The sequence below is a fragment of the Anguilla anguilla genome, chromosome 12 (genome assembly GCF_013347855.1).
Source record: "Anguilla anguilla isolate fAngAng1 chromosome 12, fAngAng1.pri, whole genome shotgun sequence".
Taxonomy (NCBI): domain Eukaryota; kingdom Metazoa; phylum Chordata; class Actinopteri; order Anguilliformes; family Anguillidae; genus Anguilla; species Anguilla anguilla.
This window is the reverse complement of record NC_049212.1, coordinates 21,484,351-21,503,085: the sequence shown is the minus strand read 5'-3', so window position 1 is coordinate 21,503,085 and position 18,735 is coordinate 21,484,351. Positions and strand designations below refer to the sequence as shown.

General features: G+C 41.5%; 1 protein-coding gene across 3 annotated transcripts in view; it reads left to right on the top strand.

Annotated features, from left to right (window-relative positions):
* Positions 1–18,735, top strand: part of myo7aa (myosin VIIAa) — a 47,666-nt gene that overhangs the window by 3,742 nt on the left and 25,189 nt on the right. The window contains exons 2-9 of one of the 3 annotated variants that reach the window (XM_035385399.1): positions 2,566–2,628; positions 12,266–12,379; positions 13,925–14,077; positions 15,407–15,424; positions 16,466–16,650; positions 16,911–17,032; positions 17,328–17,470; positions 18,134–18,247. In XM_035385399.1, the coding sequence (XP_035241290.1) occupies positions 2,611–2,628; positions 12,266–12,379; positions 13,925–14,077; positions 15,407–15,424; positions 16,466–16,650; positions 16,911–17,032; positions 17,328–17,470; positions 18,134–18,247 (867 nt within the window). In that variant the 5' untranslated portion in view covers positions 2,566–2,610. Of the gene's footprint in view, positions 1–2,565; positions 2,629–12,265; positions 12,380–13,924; positions 14,078–15,406; positions 15,425–16,465; positions 16,651–16,910; positions 17,033–17,327; positions 17,471–18,133; positions 18,248–18,735 lie in introns of those variants that run through there. The other 2 variants (XM_035385400.1, XM_035385401.1) reach the window with 2 other exon arrangements.

Genomic DNA, 18,735 nt, shown 5'->3' with positions numbered 1-18,735 from the left:
AACATATTGTTTTTGGCTGTTTGAGTAAATGATTTAAGCAGCCGACCCCACTGTCCTGGAAAAAGATGAGCTGATTTTGTCTAATTATGGATCAAAGTGCCATTTTGAAAGCATTGTCATGAAAATTTGTCCCTGCTTTTCGGGCACAATTCAGTTCCTTTTTATGGTGTTTTCCCAGTGTCTCAGGTGCTAAACGGCCTCTATTTTTGTACTGCATTCATACATAATCAGGAGTAGTTCAGTGTAGAATAAACTCTGATTCTGAATAATGTAGCCTCCATGATCAAAAAGCATCCCTTCTGCTGGAGGCTAATTAGATTTTTCTGTTTGTGTGGATTTCCACAGTGACCTTAGTCATGTGACAGAGATGAGCTAGAGTGTGGGGTGACCTGCGTGAGATTACATGTTGTATGGGTCTCCTTTGATTAAATTGCTTTTTTTTTTTTTTTTGGAGTCTCGGTGTCAGAGAAATTCACTGTGAATTTCATTAGTCATCAACAATCCCAGACTATTTGCTTTTCAAAGTGATAACTTTTTTCCCTGCTGGTAAGTAGGATTTTCCCCCGACTGGGTAATTGAATAACTTGTATGTAGCCCAGACCTAGGCCAATGCATCCATATACTGTACATTCTGCATGTATGGTACAGGAGTCAGAGGCATGCAGGTGGGGTAAGGTCTGACTCGGGTACAGCTGGGGAATCAGTTACCCAGAGGACTGTTTCATATCAACATTCAAATTACTGTGTATTATACAGCAGGTGTACTCCCGTAGTGAAACAGTCCCATAACAAAGTGTGCTTAAAAAACTAAAAAATATAGTGTTTGCCCATCCTTGCTTAATCATATTTTATGTTGCTGCTGATTTGGGGTCTGTTTGTACAACAATTAGGTTTTGGACAGGCTAAATTCACACCTGTGGCCCATGCACATGTGCTTGTGCATGTGTGTATGAACCAATATATAAACATGAAATGACGTATATGGGCAAGCAATTATTGTGGTACTGGTTGTGTATGAATCCTAAGAGTGTTCTGTGCCCCCAGCAGATTTAGCTCTTACAGTAATGGTGAAAATACTTACACTTGTTAGATCAGCTCACATCTGTTTTTAAATGATAATGGCCATCCCCTCCAACTTGAAATTAAAACTGTTCATAACCCTTGTCCTCTGGATCTAGTCTACTGGAGCAGAACCCTTCTATGCTTTCAGTGACAAGCTAAGTAGTACTGGAAAGAAAATGTTATCTTATTTACTGGTAGTGCAGTACAACAACTTCATTATAGAAGTATGCTGCTTCAAATTACATTACAGAATGCAAGTTTTTTTTTTTCCCTGAGGCAGCAGTCTTGATGCAAGTTGTCATACAACAGAAATTGTGCTTTGTTTTCATTATGAAAAACCCACGCTGTTATTAAAACAAATTCCTTGCTCTCCATGACACAATAACTGTACAACTGCAGGCATTATTAACCATGTTTCTGATAATAATTTGCGTACCTCACCAGACATTTCACTGTGATTTGTATATGAGGCGTGGTTTTCCCAGTTTACTGCTGTAGTCACCTGGCAACACTCGATGGCGTGCCAAAATAGACTTATGACCAGACATTATACGCAGAGGTAAACAGCTTCATCAGATTAGGCTCCTCTTCATTTTACTACTGCTTTGTTTCACAGTATCTATCTGGAGAAGAGGAATCCAATGTTTTTTAGCTATCTGTGCACTAGCCTTACCCCGCCATCTTAAAAGCTGAATTAGGAAATATGTCAATAGCAATATTTTTATTTGTGCATGACAGAACTGAAGGATTATTTTGTGTTCTTCACCTGAAATGTGCAAATGAACCCATAGAGCCTATTGAAAATATTCACAGTGCAAACCGCAAACCTGCCGAAACCACTTACCTCGGAAAGCCCAAAGTCCACTGTGAGGCTGCAGCCATGTCAGTGTGTGTGTGTGTGTGTGTGGAGGTGGAGGCATAGCTGCGTTTTAATACTTGTCTGTATTACACCTGTTTGCTGACTGTTGTTGGATCATTAACCCATGTGCATTCTGGGTCAATCTCTAGGTAGGCATGGTGTCACAGAGGTGTATATTGGTGTCTGTGTGTATGAGGTAAATGTGTATTATATAAATACATAGCAATATATATAATGTAATTTTGATCCAACTCTCTTGAATGACTCCACCAGTCTCTCCCATAATCACATCATATATTTGCTATATGTTTATAAATACATATTTGCTGAAAATAGTGAAAATAAGTAGCGTTAACTTGTTCAAGGCTATGACGCCACTGGCACACCTGGGTGCCAGCTCTGCCGTGTGGTTCCAGCCCTCTTAGCCCTACCCCACATCGCTACTGCAGCACGCATGCAGGGCTGAGCGCACATGAATGGCCTCGGTCATATGACCGTCAGCTGGCTCGGTGGGTTACAGCCTGACTCGCGCTCACTCTCCCGCTGAGCTTGAGTCCTCCTCGCTGGTCTGTCCAGGTGTGCTCCGCAGCCAAGGCTCTCACCCCTCTCTCTTTCCCTCTTTTACCTCTGTATCTCTCCTGCAGCGTCCCCACATGGTGACTTCTAATGTCAAGGGATAAACTGGAACCATGGTCATTCTGCAGCAGGTAAGCACACATACCTTTTATTCCTTTTCATTTGGAATGGGGGAGGAGAAGGCGGGCGCTATTTTTTTGCATTCCTCTCAACTGCAGCGCATGCACGTGTGTATGTACGTGAATTACGCCTACATCAACTGTTTAATCTCTTTAGTTTTTAGTTACTCTAACCAAGAGTTATATGTATCTGTGTATATTCATGCATATTTGCATATGTGTGCATGCGTATGTGTGTGTGTGAGTGTATGACTTGCGCATCAATGAGAACATCCTACTGTACATACGTATGAGTTTGGCTGTATACATAGGTAGTACAGAGCATTTATCAGCTGTACCCACAGACTTCTGTGTACCTACAATGTTTTATGATGCTGGAAGGGGAGATGCTGTGTGCAGTTATGGAAGGTCAGAAGTCAGGATGGGGAGTAGCAGTGTGTAGTGATGAGAGGTCAGAGGTCAAGAAGGGGGGGGCATGTGCCGTGATGAAGTATCAGATGTCAGGATGGGTCAGGGGCAGTTAGTTGTGACGGACAGTCAGGGATCAGGATGGGGGAGGGGTAGTCTGTTGTGATGGAGGGTCAGAGGTCAGGATGGGGGAGGGGCAGTGTGTTGTGATGGAGGGTCAGAGGTCAGGATGGGGGAGGGGCAGTGTGATGTGATGGAGGGTCAGAGGTCAGGATGGGGGAGGAGTAGTGTGTTGTTCTGTCGGGTCAGAGGTCAGGATGGGGGAGGGGCAGTGTGTTGTGATGGAGGGTCAGAGGTCAGGATTGGGCAGGAGCAGTGTTTGGTAATAGTATGGCATACAGCATCATGAATCCATAGTCTTCATGCTGTGAGCCCACAGAACCTGTTTCTTCAGTGTCAGGAGCAGAGAGAGAGCAATGTTCGGATCCCTTCACATGTAAACAGTCACCCAGAATAGCTCATTCTGTCAATGAGAGGAAGAAGCCAAACACTGTCTGCTAATTAGCCTTAAGCTGATCAGAGTCCACTGTGTCTGAGAGCTGGAATCACGCTGTGTCTAGCCTGTCTAATGTCTTAATCTAAGCCTTGCTGGACCCATTCTGTGCCAGCTCTATCAAATGTCTTCATGTGGACCTCAATCAGCAAATCTGAACATTTCCTGCAAGTTTTAAACACTTGTTTTAGGTGAATTACAATATTGAAAAACAACCCTGAAAGACCAAACGCTAAAACTGAGTTGTCACCTGTAACCGAAAGAGCTTTGAATGAGTAAGACTTCAGAAAAGCAAGAGGAGAGGGTGGGGGACAGGGTAATGGGGAGACATCTCTGGCTGTGCCCTCATTCAGAGTAGCAAAGCATCACTGCACAAATGAGACCATTAACAGACCTGCCTGCATTACAGAAAGACATCACTCAAGCCTTTATGGCCATGAAGACAAATCCCAGGATAAAATCAACTGATTCACTTGCATGTCCTACTGCTGTAGGAAAAGACCCTCTGCTTTCATTTATATGATGAATTAGAAGGATGCTGCATTGGCCACCGGACCAGGTGTTTACAGTCTCATTAGATTGGATCTGTCATCTCTTACTATCTGAATATTAACAAAGACTTGTTGTGTCTGTTTGGCTCATGGAGGTCCTTAGTAATTATATTCCTGACCATTGGATTTTTCAAATTCTTCATGCTGGTTCCATATAATGTGTAGTTTTATATAGACCACCACTGCCAATACAGTGTTCCCTTGCAAATATAATATATACTGTACGTGATTGTAGAGAATAGGAGGTTGGGAATGCTACTTGGTGCAAGATCCGTGTCAAAAGAATGAACGGTTGCTCTTTGGACAGGTTCCATTTAATTAGGCTAATAAATCATTCTGACAATTGTTTCCCATCTTTGCATAACACTGCCTTCAGTAGTAATTCGTCCGAGGCCCTCTGTGTTGCATTAAAAGCCTTTGTTCACATCGGCAAGTGTGAAACATACTGGTGAAGGTTCAACCAAGTGAAGCGTGTTGGTATTTTGAACACTGTTCTGTTAGTCCAGGCATTATGCCACTATCTATGCTCCACACAGTCCAGCAGGTTTCCTGAAAGGCCGTTTCTGAGAAACAAACGGGTCCGTTCTGGGTACAGTCCACCCCGTTTCAGGGCCTGGTGCGTGCGGCGGCTGCTCTTGATGTTGCGCAAGTTCGCCTCGTCAGCCTGTTTGGGCCACTAATCACCCCTGACAATGCACTCCCTGTCAGCACAGAGATGGGCACAAAGCTGGCCCTTACCAGGAGCCTGATTTGCGCTGGGAAACTGGGGCATGAGCCTGTTTGATCATCCCAACCCCACCCCCTCGCCACCATGTTCTCAGCGCCCGGGCATTCCACACCCAGCGGACCCAACACACGCCCTCACCTCGGTGACGAGCACCGAAGCTCAGTCCTGCACAGAAGCTCGCTGGGCCGAAAGGCTGGAAACAGGTGCCAGAGGAAGAGAAGGAGAGAAAGAGCTGCAGTGGACTGACATTTCTTGACCAGAGATACGGCAGCTGGAGTGGGTTGGGAAATGCGGTTGCCATGGCGTTGAACCCGGAGACAGGAGTCTGCGGACGAACGCAGGGCTTGGACGGGAAATTGCACCCAGCGAGCCAAAAATACCCTGTGCTGATCAAGGTAACTGCGACTGCTGCCTCCGTCTGAACAAACGCACACTGCAGCCAGTCTGAGAGGAGTTTAACTGGGATTACACAAGTCTTCTGGGATTTATACATGCAAACAAATGCATTTACACAAATTAAACTTTTTTCATCCTCAGATTTATTTGAACTTTTTAGTTCCTTCTTTTCGAGTTTCCTTGAGTTGCGTTGGTTGTTGAAACTGAGGTTGCAAATTCCTCTTCCGTACATGCTTTGTTCAAATTCAAAATGAAACATCTATAGAGCCTTTATGACAGTCCATTCGCAGCACACACATGCTTGAGAGCAGCTCTGTATAATACCCGCCCAGCTACAGAACACAATGCCTGCAGGTACATGTGGCCTTTTTCTGATGCAGATCCGTTTCTTTCAGTAGCCTCTGACAAAAGGAAAAAGCACAATCACATTTTATTTGTTTTTCTAGGAGACGCCCATAAACTTACAAAGCTTCATATTTTTCCCAGCTTATGTGTACTGTAATAATTCAGGTTAGGTATCATGCAATATACATATAATGGTACACCTGTGATTCAAGTTTGCAACCTACTAGGTACAAAAAAATTAGTTTTTAAATGCTTTCTATGCTTACTTTGTTTTATAGTGTTTTATTTTGTTTCATTTTATTTGCTTATGCTTAGAAAGCACTTTTAATATATGAAAGGTTCTACATAAATAAAGGCATCATTATTATTACCTATTCTCTCACCACAGTGCCACACTGCTGTATACAGCCAATAGGCTGCAAAAGACTGAGAATAGCATAGTATGGATGTCATGCTCATGGAACTGTGGTTGTATTGCATGAGTAGGCTATACCATTCAAAGATGGTGTGTGTGTGTGTGTGTGTGTGCGGCATTGGTAAAGTAACCCTTACAGTCACTCCAGTACTTCACATACTGTTTATTATTTCCCAGATCCTGCCATTATCTTGTTTTTAAAGGGTAACCCCATAAAACCAGAGGCAGACATTGAAGAAAATTTGACTGTAGATTACATAGGAATTATAAACGGATGCTTATGCTTTAAAACCTATAAATACCAAATGAGACGCCATAAAAAGAGGGTTATATGAAATCAAATATTGGGGACATTTGTGTTTCCTTTTCAATGTGAAGCATCAGTTATATTACTGAGATACTGGTGTCAGGAGCTGTCATGTTTGTAGAGGGAAGGGAAATTGCACGGAAATAATACGATTCACTGTTTTTATTAAACAGGGATTAAGTGTCAAATGTCATATTCATCAGACAAACCATCTCTCTCTTCACCAGTGACCTTTGACTTGGATTTCAATCTAAATGCTAATTAACTCCTATCCCATCTTTGGTACTAGCAATTGAAATCATGCATTCTGCCAAGGTTAGAGAAAAATATGGCATCCAAATGTTTGTGAATGAAATTCTAAAAATATTTGTCAACTGTATGCACAGATTTTCAGCTGCAGAAATGTAGCTTGATAAAGCTGTCATGGAGGACACAGTTGCCACTGTTCTTTTCAGAATTACATGCAGGCATGCATTAAACCTCCCAATAAATGTCCAGAACGTTCTAGAGTAGAGGGACAAGCAGCCAAGCCAAATGATCACCAGATTGTGCATTCAAACATGCTGCTCTCTATGAATGCATATCGGGATCAGTGGATAGGGCACCAGGCCACAGGGATATGTGCTCAAGTCTGAGGGAGGAAAAGAGGAAGCACATTCATGATCAGCAGTTTTGAAGCTAAACTCGGTGGAGCAAGGGCTGATGGAGTTGAAATGTACTTAGTTAAACCCAAAAGGTTACCAACATAAAAGTACTATACACGTGATAAATTTGGGCTCAACAACCTATGCACCCGTATCAAGCATAAATCAAATGTACCCACTCAGATTTAATAAGAGCATTTTGCCACTGCTTACATGAATAATTTCTGAATATAATATACTTTTTTTGTTAAAACCGAATAATCTCATTCTTAATTACATATGTTATCTGTGGGCAGAGGGGCATTAAATAAATTTAAATTTCATGCAAGCATTTCCAGCCAAAGCTGTTTCACAATGCCAAACTAAATGCTTACCATCTCAGAGTTCCTACACATTACTAAATACAGTGCCCACCATAATGTTTAGGACAAAGATTTGTAATCACACAATTCACAAAGTGGTTGATGATACCCTTTAATAAAAGCACAAGTGATTCTCAGCTTTTATTAAAGGGTATTTTTATACATTTTGGTTTCACCATGTAGAAACTACATGACTTCTTATACATGTTCCCCCCATTTCAGAGCACCATAATGTTTGGGACATATTAACGTTATGTCAATGAAAGTAGTAATGTCTAGTACTTTGTCGCATATCCTTTGCCTGCAATGGCTGCTTAAAGTCTGTGTCCCACGGACATAACCAGGTGCTGAGTATCTTGTCTGGTGATGCTCTGCCAGGCCAAAGCTGAGAATCTGCACTTGTGAATTATTTGATTCTAAAACTGTGGAGAACAGAGCAAAATCAAGAAAGAAAAAAATAAATAAATAGCATATGTCTTTGCCCCAAACATTATGGAGGGCACTGTAAATGAACCTCCTGAAACTGCAGTAAAGCTGGGATTGGAAAGGATGGAAGCCAATGGGAGCCAGTAGGGGGCAGTCTTACCTATGATACCTCTAAATAAAGTCGATTGCCGTGTAGCAAATGGCAAGCAAATGGTAGTACAATTTGGGAAGTGATATATTCTAACTTTTGACTGTGCAGCATAAGAAGCAAGTCCTTTTCGTGCATTTTATAAGTTTAGGTCCTTAACTTTAAGAGTTGCAGTTGAATGGTAATGGTGAAATATAATTTGTATTCTAAACGTGCATACCATCAACTGGTACAAACAGGCCTACATCAAAAAGTAATCAGGCTCAAGATAGATTCGTTCTTCGTCGAAGATTAGCGTGCGATATGATTTGTTTTTCACTTGAAGAGTAGGAAAGGCTTTAATAAGAAGCAATGAAATACGCGTGAGTAAACTCACCGCGCGTCTTGTTTGTGCTCCTCTTAACGACTTGACAGCCGAGCGTTTGTTGAATAATTCAGGCGCTTGATTGTGAGAGGTCTCTGTTTGGCAGTACCTGATATCCCCGTGTGCCATCCTGTTGGGATAGGGTTCCTGTGTGGTGCCTTGGTGCTGCTTGCCTTGCTCTTTTTGAGCCACAGCACCTGTCGCGACCTGTCCTCGCGGTCAGCGAGTTGACATCACGGCTAAAATGTTAATTGCTAACAGCCCACTGAAGACCAGCTGAGGCTGTCCTCCAGTGTTGAGCTTAATTGGTTTTATCCAGTATTTTTATGGTCTGCTGGCAGCGTGATAACATTGAATAATAAATGTAATATATTGCGTGAGCTTGAATTAAATATTCCCGCTGTAAAAAAAATAAAAAATAAACTAACATAGTGTCCATAGTCTCTAAAACATTACAAAGTTACTGTGTCTGCTCAGGTTACAGCACACAGGAGGATGCATTAGTTAAATCCAGGGCACAGAATTTGATGCTTCCTTCACTAGGCTGCATAGCTATAAAACATATGAATTGTACAGGAATCGCTTTATTTGGTGTCATTTGTTCTGGGTTGCACAAACTGGGGAATACATAGTGTAAGTTTAGTTTTTTTTTTTAAAAACCCTGAGCTAGTTAATTTACACTTTATTGAACCCTGTGGGATAATTTGTCCTCTGCATTTAACCTATCCGGAGGCTATCCTAATTACTGAGGAGCAGTGGACAGCCCAGTGCAGCGCCCTCTGACCAACTGCAGTTCTAAGGCCAGTGCCTTGGTCAAGGGTAATGGCTGGAGTATGCCTAACCTTACATGCATGTCTTTTGCATAATTAGTTAATAAAACTATGATTTGAAAATGTATTTGGATTTGAAAATATATGACCATTAATCTTGTTTTAAAGTATATACATCTTATATATCTTAGTTCAGAGTTATCAGGGGTGGTTTTGACAGAGCATGACAAATTTGATGTTTTATAGGAAGCAGTATGACTGCAACATTTGTTATGACAGACAATTGCATGTGCAGTTTTTTTGGAGGGTAGTGTAATGTGAGGATGTTTTTATTGCAAGGTCTTTTCTTCTCGGAGGCCTTGCTAGCATGAGTGTTTTATAAATGTGATAATGGACAAAAATGGTTCCATAGAAGTATTATCCATGGGGTGTGGATTCAACCATAGAATAATTGTGTAACTTTCCTACAGAGTTTAAACAAACCTGTTTAAGGCTGGCAGTAGTTGATCTTTAGGACGAAAAGTCAGGTGAGGTTTATAGAAAGAATTCCAGACAGTGCAATATAATTAATTATTTAAATGTTGGTTGCTAGGATAGTGTGCTTCTGGCCTCTTGTAAGACGCAGGAATGGCAGCTGTGCTGGGTGGTGTAGGGTTCTCCCTGCTGCTGTATTGATTTGCCAGTGGGGATATTTAGTTAATTAAAAAGCCATACAGTGTATTTTCTCAGGGAGTAGCCACCCTTCTCTGCCCTGCTGTAGCAGGTGTCTGACTCACACTGGGCTGGTGGAGGTGTGCTGTGCTGGGGCCAGACATGTGGAGCAAGTGTGGGGAGTGGTGTTCTTAGGGCCAGGTAGCCAGCGCCTAGACAGAGGCCAATGCTGTTTCTGCAGATTCTGTTTCCTCTGGTAGGGCCAAGGAGCTTCTTCAGGATTGGTTTCATTCCTCTGCTTTCTTCTCAGAAGTTTTAAACCGACGCTAAGGCTGTGACTTCACGTAGCTTTTACTTGCGTTTCCGTATTGGGACTTTAATTCCTGCTTATAGCAGTCTTATCGGCTGAGGAAACAGACACACACAACATTGACTTGTGGGGGTCTTTATGGAACACAGTTTGTGGCTGGACGATGTACAAAAGAAGGGATTACGTGGAGTTGTATGAGAAAGACCAGGCCAAGTGGGCACTGGTGCGCAATGTCAACACTGTGTTCAAACACAGCACCCTGCTACCGGTAGGACAAACACAAATAAGAAAGAGTGAGTGAGAGTGTTTGTGTGTGTGTTTGTGTGTATGCACAGGTGTTTTTGCTGAGTCTTAAATTTATTCTTGGAAACAGAGAACTTTCCTGTTGAAAGACATATGATTAGGGTGCCTAACCTTAAAACTAGAGTGCCCACCACTTATTTTAATTGGGCTACGTTGTGAATTATTAAGTTGCTTTGGGGTTTTTGTGGCTTTTTCTTTTTGGTATTTATCTAAGGACATTTTAGTCAATCAGATGTGAAGACTGAAACACAGGCTTTATTGTTGTTCATCAGTCATGTTGATAATATTTGTTGTGTGCTGCTTCATTTACAGTTGGCATGCTGTCCTACTCTTCATTTTGGATGCTGATGCTTCATTTTAGATGCTTTAGAACTGATTAGTCAAAAGGCTTTTGTATCAGATGCAGTATTTTCCAATTAGGCTTCCTGAACTGGCAGACGCAGGCGCCACACAGTATTGTGGCTAAAGGTCTTGTACCTTAAATTTACCTTTATTTCACCCAGTAAGTCAACTGGGAATTCAATTCTCATTTGCATTGGTGACCAGAGGACTCCAAGTCTGTTGGGAGCAAAAGGGAGTGCAGCAATTATGTTGGGCGGATGGAGTCTGTATGCTGGGGCCTTGGATATAATTTTACTCCCATCCAAGTAATAAACAATCCCAACCCTTCTTTATGGCTTGCTGGTGTTGCTCTTCTCTTTACCAGCAGTGGGTGGTGAAATGCAAACTCATGAAACTTCCCCTTAAACTGTTTCCAGTCATTTCCCTTGTTTATCAATACAATGATCAATTCACAAAATACTCTGTACCATCAGAAGTGGCCATTAGGCCATTTAGCAAATAATAAAATGATTTGTATTTGCATTGCAAAATTGGGCATGTTTTATCAGCATGTTTTTAATTGTGGATAGATGTAGACCTCTTCCTTCTTTGCACTCACATTCAAAGAATATTTGTGGTAAATATCTGAGGTTGTACAGTTTATAAACAATCTTGAAGCGCAGGTTTTTCTTTTACCGTTTATGCTGAAAACTAATGCAGTAACAGAGTGGTGTATTTTTTTCATCAAGTGTACTTAGTGATTAAAACAGCTTTTTCTAAATTGAATTTATCATTTAATCTCCCTGAAGAAGCTGTGTGTTACTAGCCAGTTGATTATTTCAGATCGTTGGCATGCTTGTTAATCAAGGAAAATGAATGAAAACTGGTAGAGACCAATGATCAGTTTAAAGGTAAAGTTTTCAGCCCCACCAATTTTCAGCTCACAAGTCACCACTGCTCTTTACATTGTTAAAGCCAAGTTTATCTGGCCTATTTGGAATGCCAGGCTATTCAGCAATAATACAAAGGCTGTTGTTTATGAGAACTCAGCAGACAATCCCAGGTTTGTGTGTGAATGTGTGCACCCTGTTAACGCTTGTTTGTGCTCCTGTTTGTATTGTGTGTGTGTGTGTGTATTCATGTTTGTGTGCCACAGTGGTAAAATGGCCCTGTGATGTGGTTTCTCAGTCAGCCTTGTGATCCTGCAATTCACTGAATTCCTTCATCAATCACCCTCTCTCCTCAGGGTTCCTCTTTGTAAAACAAAGAGTCTTTTAATTTGTGCACTGAACCAAAATGATATGCACATTCAACAATAAAATAAGTTCTGCGCTCAAAAAATGTCACCCAGAGATGTCCTTGTTGTTATTGTAGATCAACGAAAATGGCTTGTTTTACTTTATTTAAACCCAGCATTGGAGAAATTTATAATTATATTTAGACTAACATTTACAGTCTTTGTAGCAAAGAGTAGGCAGATTTTGGAGCTGTCGCTCCATTGGAGTGTCTGATCTTATCATATTGGATGTACAGGTATGTAGGGATGAATGTGTGATGGATGGATGGATCGAAACAAAATGGATGGAAGGACAAAGCGATCAGTTGATGGGGAAATAAACGGACTTAGACCAACTGGTCTCTTTTCCAGGGGGACTATGTCTGGTTGGACCTCAAGACCGGCCGAGAGTTTGTTGTCCCCATCGGTGCCGTGGTCAAGCTGTGCGACTCCGGCCAGATCCAGGTCCTGGATGACGAGGGAAATGTGAGTCTCAGCACACCTGTAGATCCAGTCATTGATCAACAAGTACCATCCCAACGACAGCGATGATGCTTTTCCTGTTCTTTTTTTAATTGGCTTGTTCATAATACATTCATGTTTGCATTCAAGTTCTTCGCAATAGAAGTAACAACATAATGAATAACTTTTCTATTATTTATTTACATACTCCTGTGACTCCTCACCAGCTATAACAAAACAAAGCAAAGACTTGCTATTTGGTTAAATTAATGAGCATGAAAAGATCCAAACCATTTTACTTGACAGCCAAATGCTCTTTACGTAGGTATGATGTATTTTTTCATATTATGTCGGCCATATTTGCATTATAGTGTGGTACAAGTTAGGAGTAAGTTCCTTGGACCTGGGTAACCTCCAGAAGAATTAGGGATATAGTCCTGGACTCCATTCATGTCTATTTAATTTGCTCTCTTCCTCTCTGTTTTTTTAAAATGAAGTTTCTTTAAGTGAATTGGTGAATTAAGTGGTGTTTTACATACTGCCTTCTGCTGTTGTCCCCAATACCTTGTAATGTTTCCTGATATGCCAGCTTTGTCCGATTTCTATCTCATTGCTTACTGATCTGTATGCTACGAGGGTCAAAGTCCATTAGTAATCATGAACCAGCCCAATACCATGCCAGCTGAAAGTGATTATAGATATGTTTCTGGCACACACACACATTTATAATTTATTACAATTACAATCACTTAGAGGATGTTCTTATCCCAAACAACTTATAAAAGTGGACAACATCAGTGTTAGTATCAGGAATACAAAAATGTGATATAATCTAAAAGGCTCAGAAAGTCAATTCATCATTATTAAGTGTAGTTTGCTGAACAAACCTATATTTCGATTGTTGCTGTTTACTATTGCTATTTGCAAGAAATGCAACAATTGCAGCTGTCATAAATGAATAGTTGTAGGCCAGATTGGGTCTAGGAGCTGTGTGTAGTTTAGAGAGTTGATGGAGTGGAATCCCATTATTATGAAACTTTGAGTAGCAGACTGGCAAACCGAAGAACTTGCACAGGTCTGGAAGTAGACTAAGAACAAACAAGAATTGCCAGAAAGCTCAGGAAATTAAAAACAGAAAGTACATAGCACAAAATACAAATAGACTACAGTGTTCCAGCAGGGCGTCATACTTTTATTTCTCTTTTATTTCTCTGCATACAAGGTTTAAAGTTTAACCACTAGTACCTGCTGCATGTTGTCTCAAATAATATAATCAAATAATAATAATAATATTAATAATAAAAATTTTAATAATAATGCATTTGTAAGACACTTGCCATTTAGTAGCGTCTTGTGTTATTATGAGGAAGTATTTCAAGAGTTTTTCTAACTCTAAATGTATTTTATATTTAAATCTCTAGTGTCAATGTAACAGACAGTGAGGTTAAATTAAGCACGAGATGATTGTAATTGGTGGTTGTGCCACTGAAGCAGGATTGGTTTGTCAGGATTGTTGTGTAACCTTATATTCTTTGTTCCTCCTCTTCCTGTTCACCCCCACTCCCCCAGGAGCACTGGATCTCCCCGCAGAATGCCACCAACATCAAGCCCATGCACCCCACCTCGATCCACGGCGTCGAAGACATGATCCGGCTGGGGGACCTGAACGAAGCCGGCATCCTCCGCAACCTGCTGATCCGCTATAGGGAGCACCTGATCTATGTGAGTCCCACCCCGCTGCCCCTGTCCTGGTTCCCAAACCCAGGCCCTCACAATCACATGGCACAATTCACAAGACTTAATCAGCCAGCTGAGCTAAAGACCTGGGTTCCTAGGCTCAGGAGCCAATCACATTACTGAACAAACTTTATGGGCCAACAGCATGATTTAGAATACGTGCATGTTCTTTGGAGCTCAGGTACACAGGATTGCGCAAACCCCAACCTTCCCTTTGCACAAATAGTTGATATCAAGTTTAAAGCCCCAGACTTATCTTGTATGTCAAGTGTCAATGTTTGTACGTCTTAGTATGGTATGGTTTTTTAGATTTGTGTTTTGCTTTTTGACTTTTTTTAGAAGTGATTGGTGGTTACATTACAAATGTGGCTTTTTTCACACTCAGGCAAAAGAATGTTATTGCTTAAATGACTCAGTTTAATGACACGAAGGGTGTGAACAATGCTTTTCAGTCCTAATGAACATGTCAGGGGGTTGTGCTGGTACTGCATCTTAATGCCACTATGCAATGATGCATTTTGTCTCGTTTACCTACTCTGCACCTGAAATATTTTTTTAATTCACCTGACTAAACCTGAAAATAATATTCCCTTTTGATTACCCTCTGCTGTCATAATTTTCCTTGAGCTGTACACCAGCAGAATATTTCTCAGTTTAATTCCTACAGTGACATGTAAACAATGTCATCTCTTTCAAATTTGTGTCGCTAGCATTGGCTGACCTCCGTGAGTCAGATCGCGAGTCTCTTAAAATATTGCATTGGGCTTGTTGGCCTGTAGATACATTTTCAATCTCTATTCAGCATATAAATGTAGTTTTACTGTAGTGTAATGTGAAAAAAATTTCGCATGCTGCTTTAAGTGGAGTTCACATCTTATGCTCACTGTGAATAAACTATTGGTAGAAGGTGCAAGCATGCACGGATGCTGTAAAGCGGGGGTGGGGGGGGGGGGGGGGGTGTTAGCATGATTCCACAGGCCCTGACTGACAGGGACCCTCAAAAAATATTAGAACGTTGGATTTTCTGAGGTAGTGGGGCTCAAACTGAGATCTTTTCATGAGCCCCAAAATCCCTGGTGACACATGGTCCAGGCTTCTACAGCCCCGGAGGCAAAGCCCACACTTCAGGAGGAGGGCCCTGTTATGGGGCTGTTGCACTGGATGGGTCTGTCCAACTGACATCAGTCTGATTGATCCAAGTCAGATCAGTCAGGAAGACTAGACCATTCCATCTGAGATTGTATTTCCCAACTGTGCTTGTCTCGCTCTTGGCCTTAATCAACATGCTATCGCCCTGTTTTTTCTCTGTTAAAGACCAACTGCGGAGGAAGGGTAAGTATAGAGACGTCTCACATGGCTGCTTACCATCCATTGCGTTCCATCACTTAAGTACTCCATTTCAACATGGCTTTGTTGTCTACAGTAACAGACACTGATACACTGCTATTGTTGCACTAATACCTGATACGCGAGTTATCTGTCATCACTGTTTAGCCTAGGCCCCGCCCACCCCCCACCCAACAATGATACCAGTTGTTGGTGTCACCACCGTCATTGTGGCCACGGTGTCGCTCACACACCCACTGCATGATGGGTGACTGTATGGTCCAGACGTTTGCTCATCGCACGTTGTGCCCTTGAACTACTGTTGTGTGTAACTTGATTCTGCGGCCACAGGCATTGAAAGACATTGAGAGAAAGATATTTTTCTAATTCATCTTATGCGCGCCTAACTTGTGAAAGATATTATCTCGCGGCTTACAGTCTCTGACTAATTGAAAAGTGATTTATGTGTTTATAATCCAGTTGTTGGTGAGGCTTCATTAATTTTACTGTAGAGATGCAGCAGGTATCATGTTGGGGGTGATTTCACCTCCTTGCCTTGATTTGAGGCACAGGTAAAACACAGTATGAAGGTGACTACTAATCCATATAACCAGTGATGCTTCTGTCCTGCTGAAATTCATATACAGCTAGTTATTGTATCTGAGAATAGGAAGCATGTTCCTTGTAAAGGAACAGGTGATCCTAATATTATCAATTTTTTACTGGTACAGCATGATGCATGTGCTTGTTACTAATTCATTTAATTTGTTCTTGGAGCAAGAAACTTGTTAATGATGTTTATTTATGATTCTTGTAAGTGATGATATGAATGCATAACACTAAAAAAAATTTTTAAATCAGAAACATCAAAAAGTCAAACTTATAAAAGTTCAATGCATTAAACTTGGCAGTTCACAATGAAGCTACATACTTTTATTTATGTATTTATCATAACCTATGCAATATAACTCATTTGTATAATGTTATGAGTTTGATCACCAAATTATATAGGCTCATTCTGTTTTGTCTGAACTTTGACCCCCGTAGACCTACACGGGTTCCATCCTGGTGGCAGTGAACCCATACCAGCTGCTGCCCATCTACACAGCAGACCAGATCCGCCTCTACACCAATAAGAAGATCGGGGAGATGCCACCCCACATCTTTGCCATCGCCGACAACTGCTACTTTAACATGCAGCGAAACAACAAGGACCAGTGCTGTATCATCAGGTTAGATAATACCCGGCTCCCAGCACACTCTCTCACTCATACTAACTGAATATTGTGCTTACTGTAATGAGCCCATAGCATAGCTTTTCATTGTCCTCAAAACTGTTGTATTTTGCTATTACTTAGTATTTCTTGTTGATTTTCCCTGTATCTGAAAGCCATCCAGGTTATTTCTATGTTTGAGTCCATGGTGAGGTGTATTTGTGGTGGTGTGTGTGTTTCTGTGCATGTGTCTGTACATTACGTGTGTCTGTTCCCAGTGGGGAGTCTGGAGCGGGGAAGACTGAGAGCACTAAGCTGATTCTGCAGTTTCTGGCAGCCATCAGTGGGCAGCACTCCTGGATCGAGCAGCAGGTGCTAGAGGCCAACCCCATCCTGGAAGGTAAGAGGCAGTGAGCCAGTCCCGAGGGGCATGATGACCCCTAGAAATAAGGGATGATGTCATGATTATGTAACTCATTTCCATCTCAGCCCACCAAGGACTTTTTGCTATGTGGGTTTGTTTTTTTAATACTGATATCATTATGTTAACGATAATGATTATTATTAAATATATACACATTTCCAGCAAGAAAATGTATGTGTCTAATGTAGCAGCTTAGATTGACCCTGTTAGTGATCAATGTTACTGAGTTTTTTTTCATGCTAATTTTATGGCTGTCTGTTCCTCCCATAAGCTTTTGGTAATGCCAAGACCATCCGCAATGACAATTCCAGCCGTTTTGGAAAATACATTGATATTCATTTCAACAAGAGGGGGGCTATCGAGGGAGCCAAGATTGAACAATACCTTCTGGAGAAGTCTCGGGTGTGCAGACAGGTATGTGAGAGAGAGAGAGAGAGAGAGAGTAAGAGAGAGAGAATACAGAGTGATAGAGAGAGAGAGAGAATACAGAGTGAGAGAGAGAGAGAGCTGTGCAGTGTATTACAATATTGCAATTTTCAATCAGCGTGATTCAGTCATTTATAATGCATTTTGAAGCGGTACATGACATTTAATCAAAGAAAAAAAATGACTGCTACCTGAAAGTTAATTCCAGTTAGAGAATGTCAGAAGCCTTTGTGTTTGCTGTTTGTATTCTGGGCTGTAGTTTCCAGGGCTCTGTAAGTCACCGTACAAAAGGGCGTCTGGCTAGGAAATAAAAGAAAGCTACACAATTGCAGGGAGCCCTCTGGCGTCTGCTTGTTTCATAAGTTATTCTGCAGAACCCTGCTCAGCGAAGATCAGTATTGGTCAGATTGCCGACTTTTGCAAGGTGAAATTAGTGCAGGTGCATTGGGGCATGGAGACCACAGGGATGCACCTACCCTCAAAGTGTAGCATGTCTGGATTATATACCCCTGCGTGGTCGTATCCCGGGGGGAGGGGGGCATGGACATGAAAAGGGGCCCCTGGCCTTCCTCACATCTGGCTGTTTGCTTTAGAGTGTGAGGCTGCAGGTAGGAATTATGTCTTGTTCTGTGTGTGATTGTGTTCCCCCAGGCACGGGATGAGAGGAACTACCACATCTTCTACTGCATGCTGAAAGGCATGACCCCAGACCAGAAGAAGAAGCTGGGCCTGGGGAAAGCCACTGACTACACCTACCTCACCATAGTGAGAGAAACTTCATTCCTGCTTAGTAACAGCAATATGCTTATTTTACCTCACCATAGTGAGAGAAACTTAATTACAGCTTAGTAACTGCAATATGCTTATTTTACCTCACCATAGTGAGCGAAGTTTCATTATTTCTTTGTTGCATTAACCTCACTATGGTGACAGAAACTTGTTGTGTTGTAAACACATAATACCTTCTCAAGAGAGGCAATGTTTTAGCATTGTGATTGCATTACATCTATGTTGCTATGGTGAAAGAGACGGTGCTGTAACAATATCTTTACAACCACACTTCCACGAAGTGAGAGGAAGGGAAAGGTAGATGCTATAGCCTATTGCTCTGTAATAGCAAAGAGAGTAACATGTCATCACCGAGGAGAAAAAAAAGACATTTTATACTCAGTAAAAAACTCTAAAGCACCCCTCACTTGTAAATATTCATCATTAGTATGTTTTTTTTTGTAAAACTGGTTAAATGCTTAAAG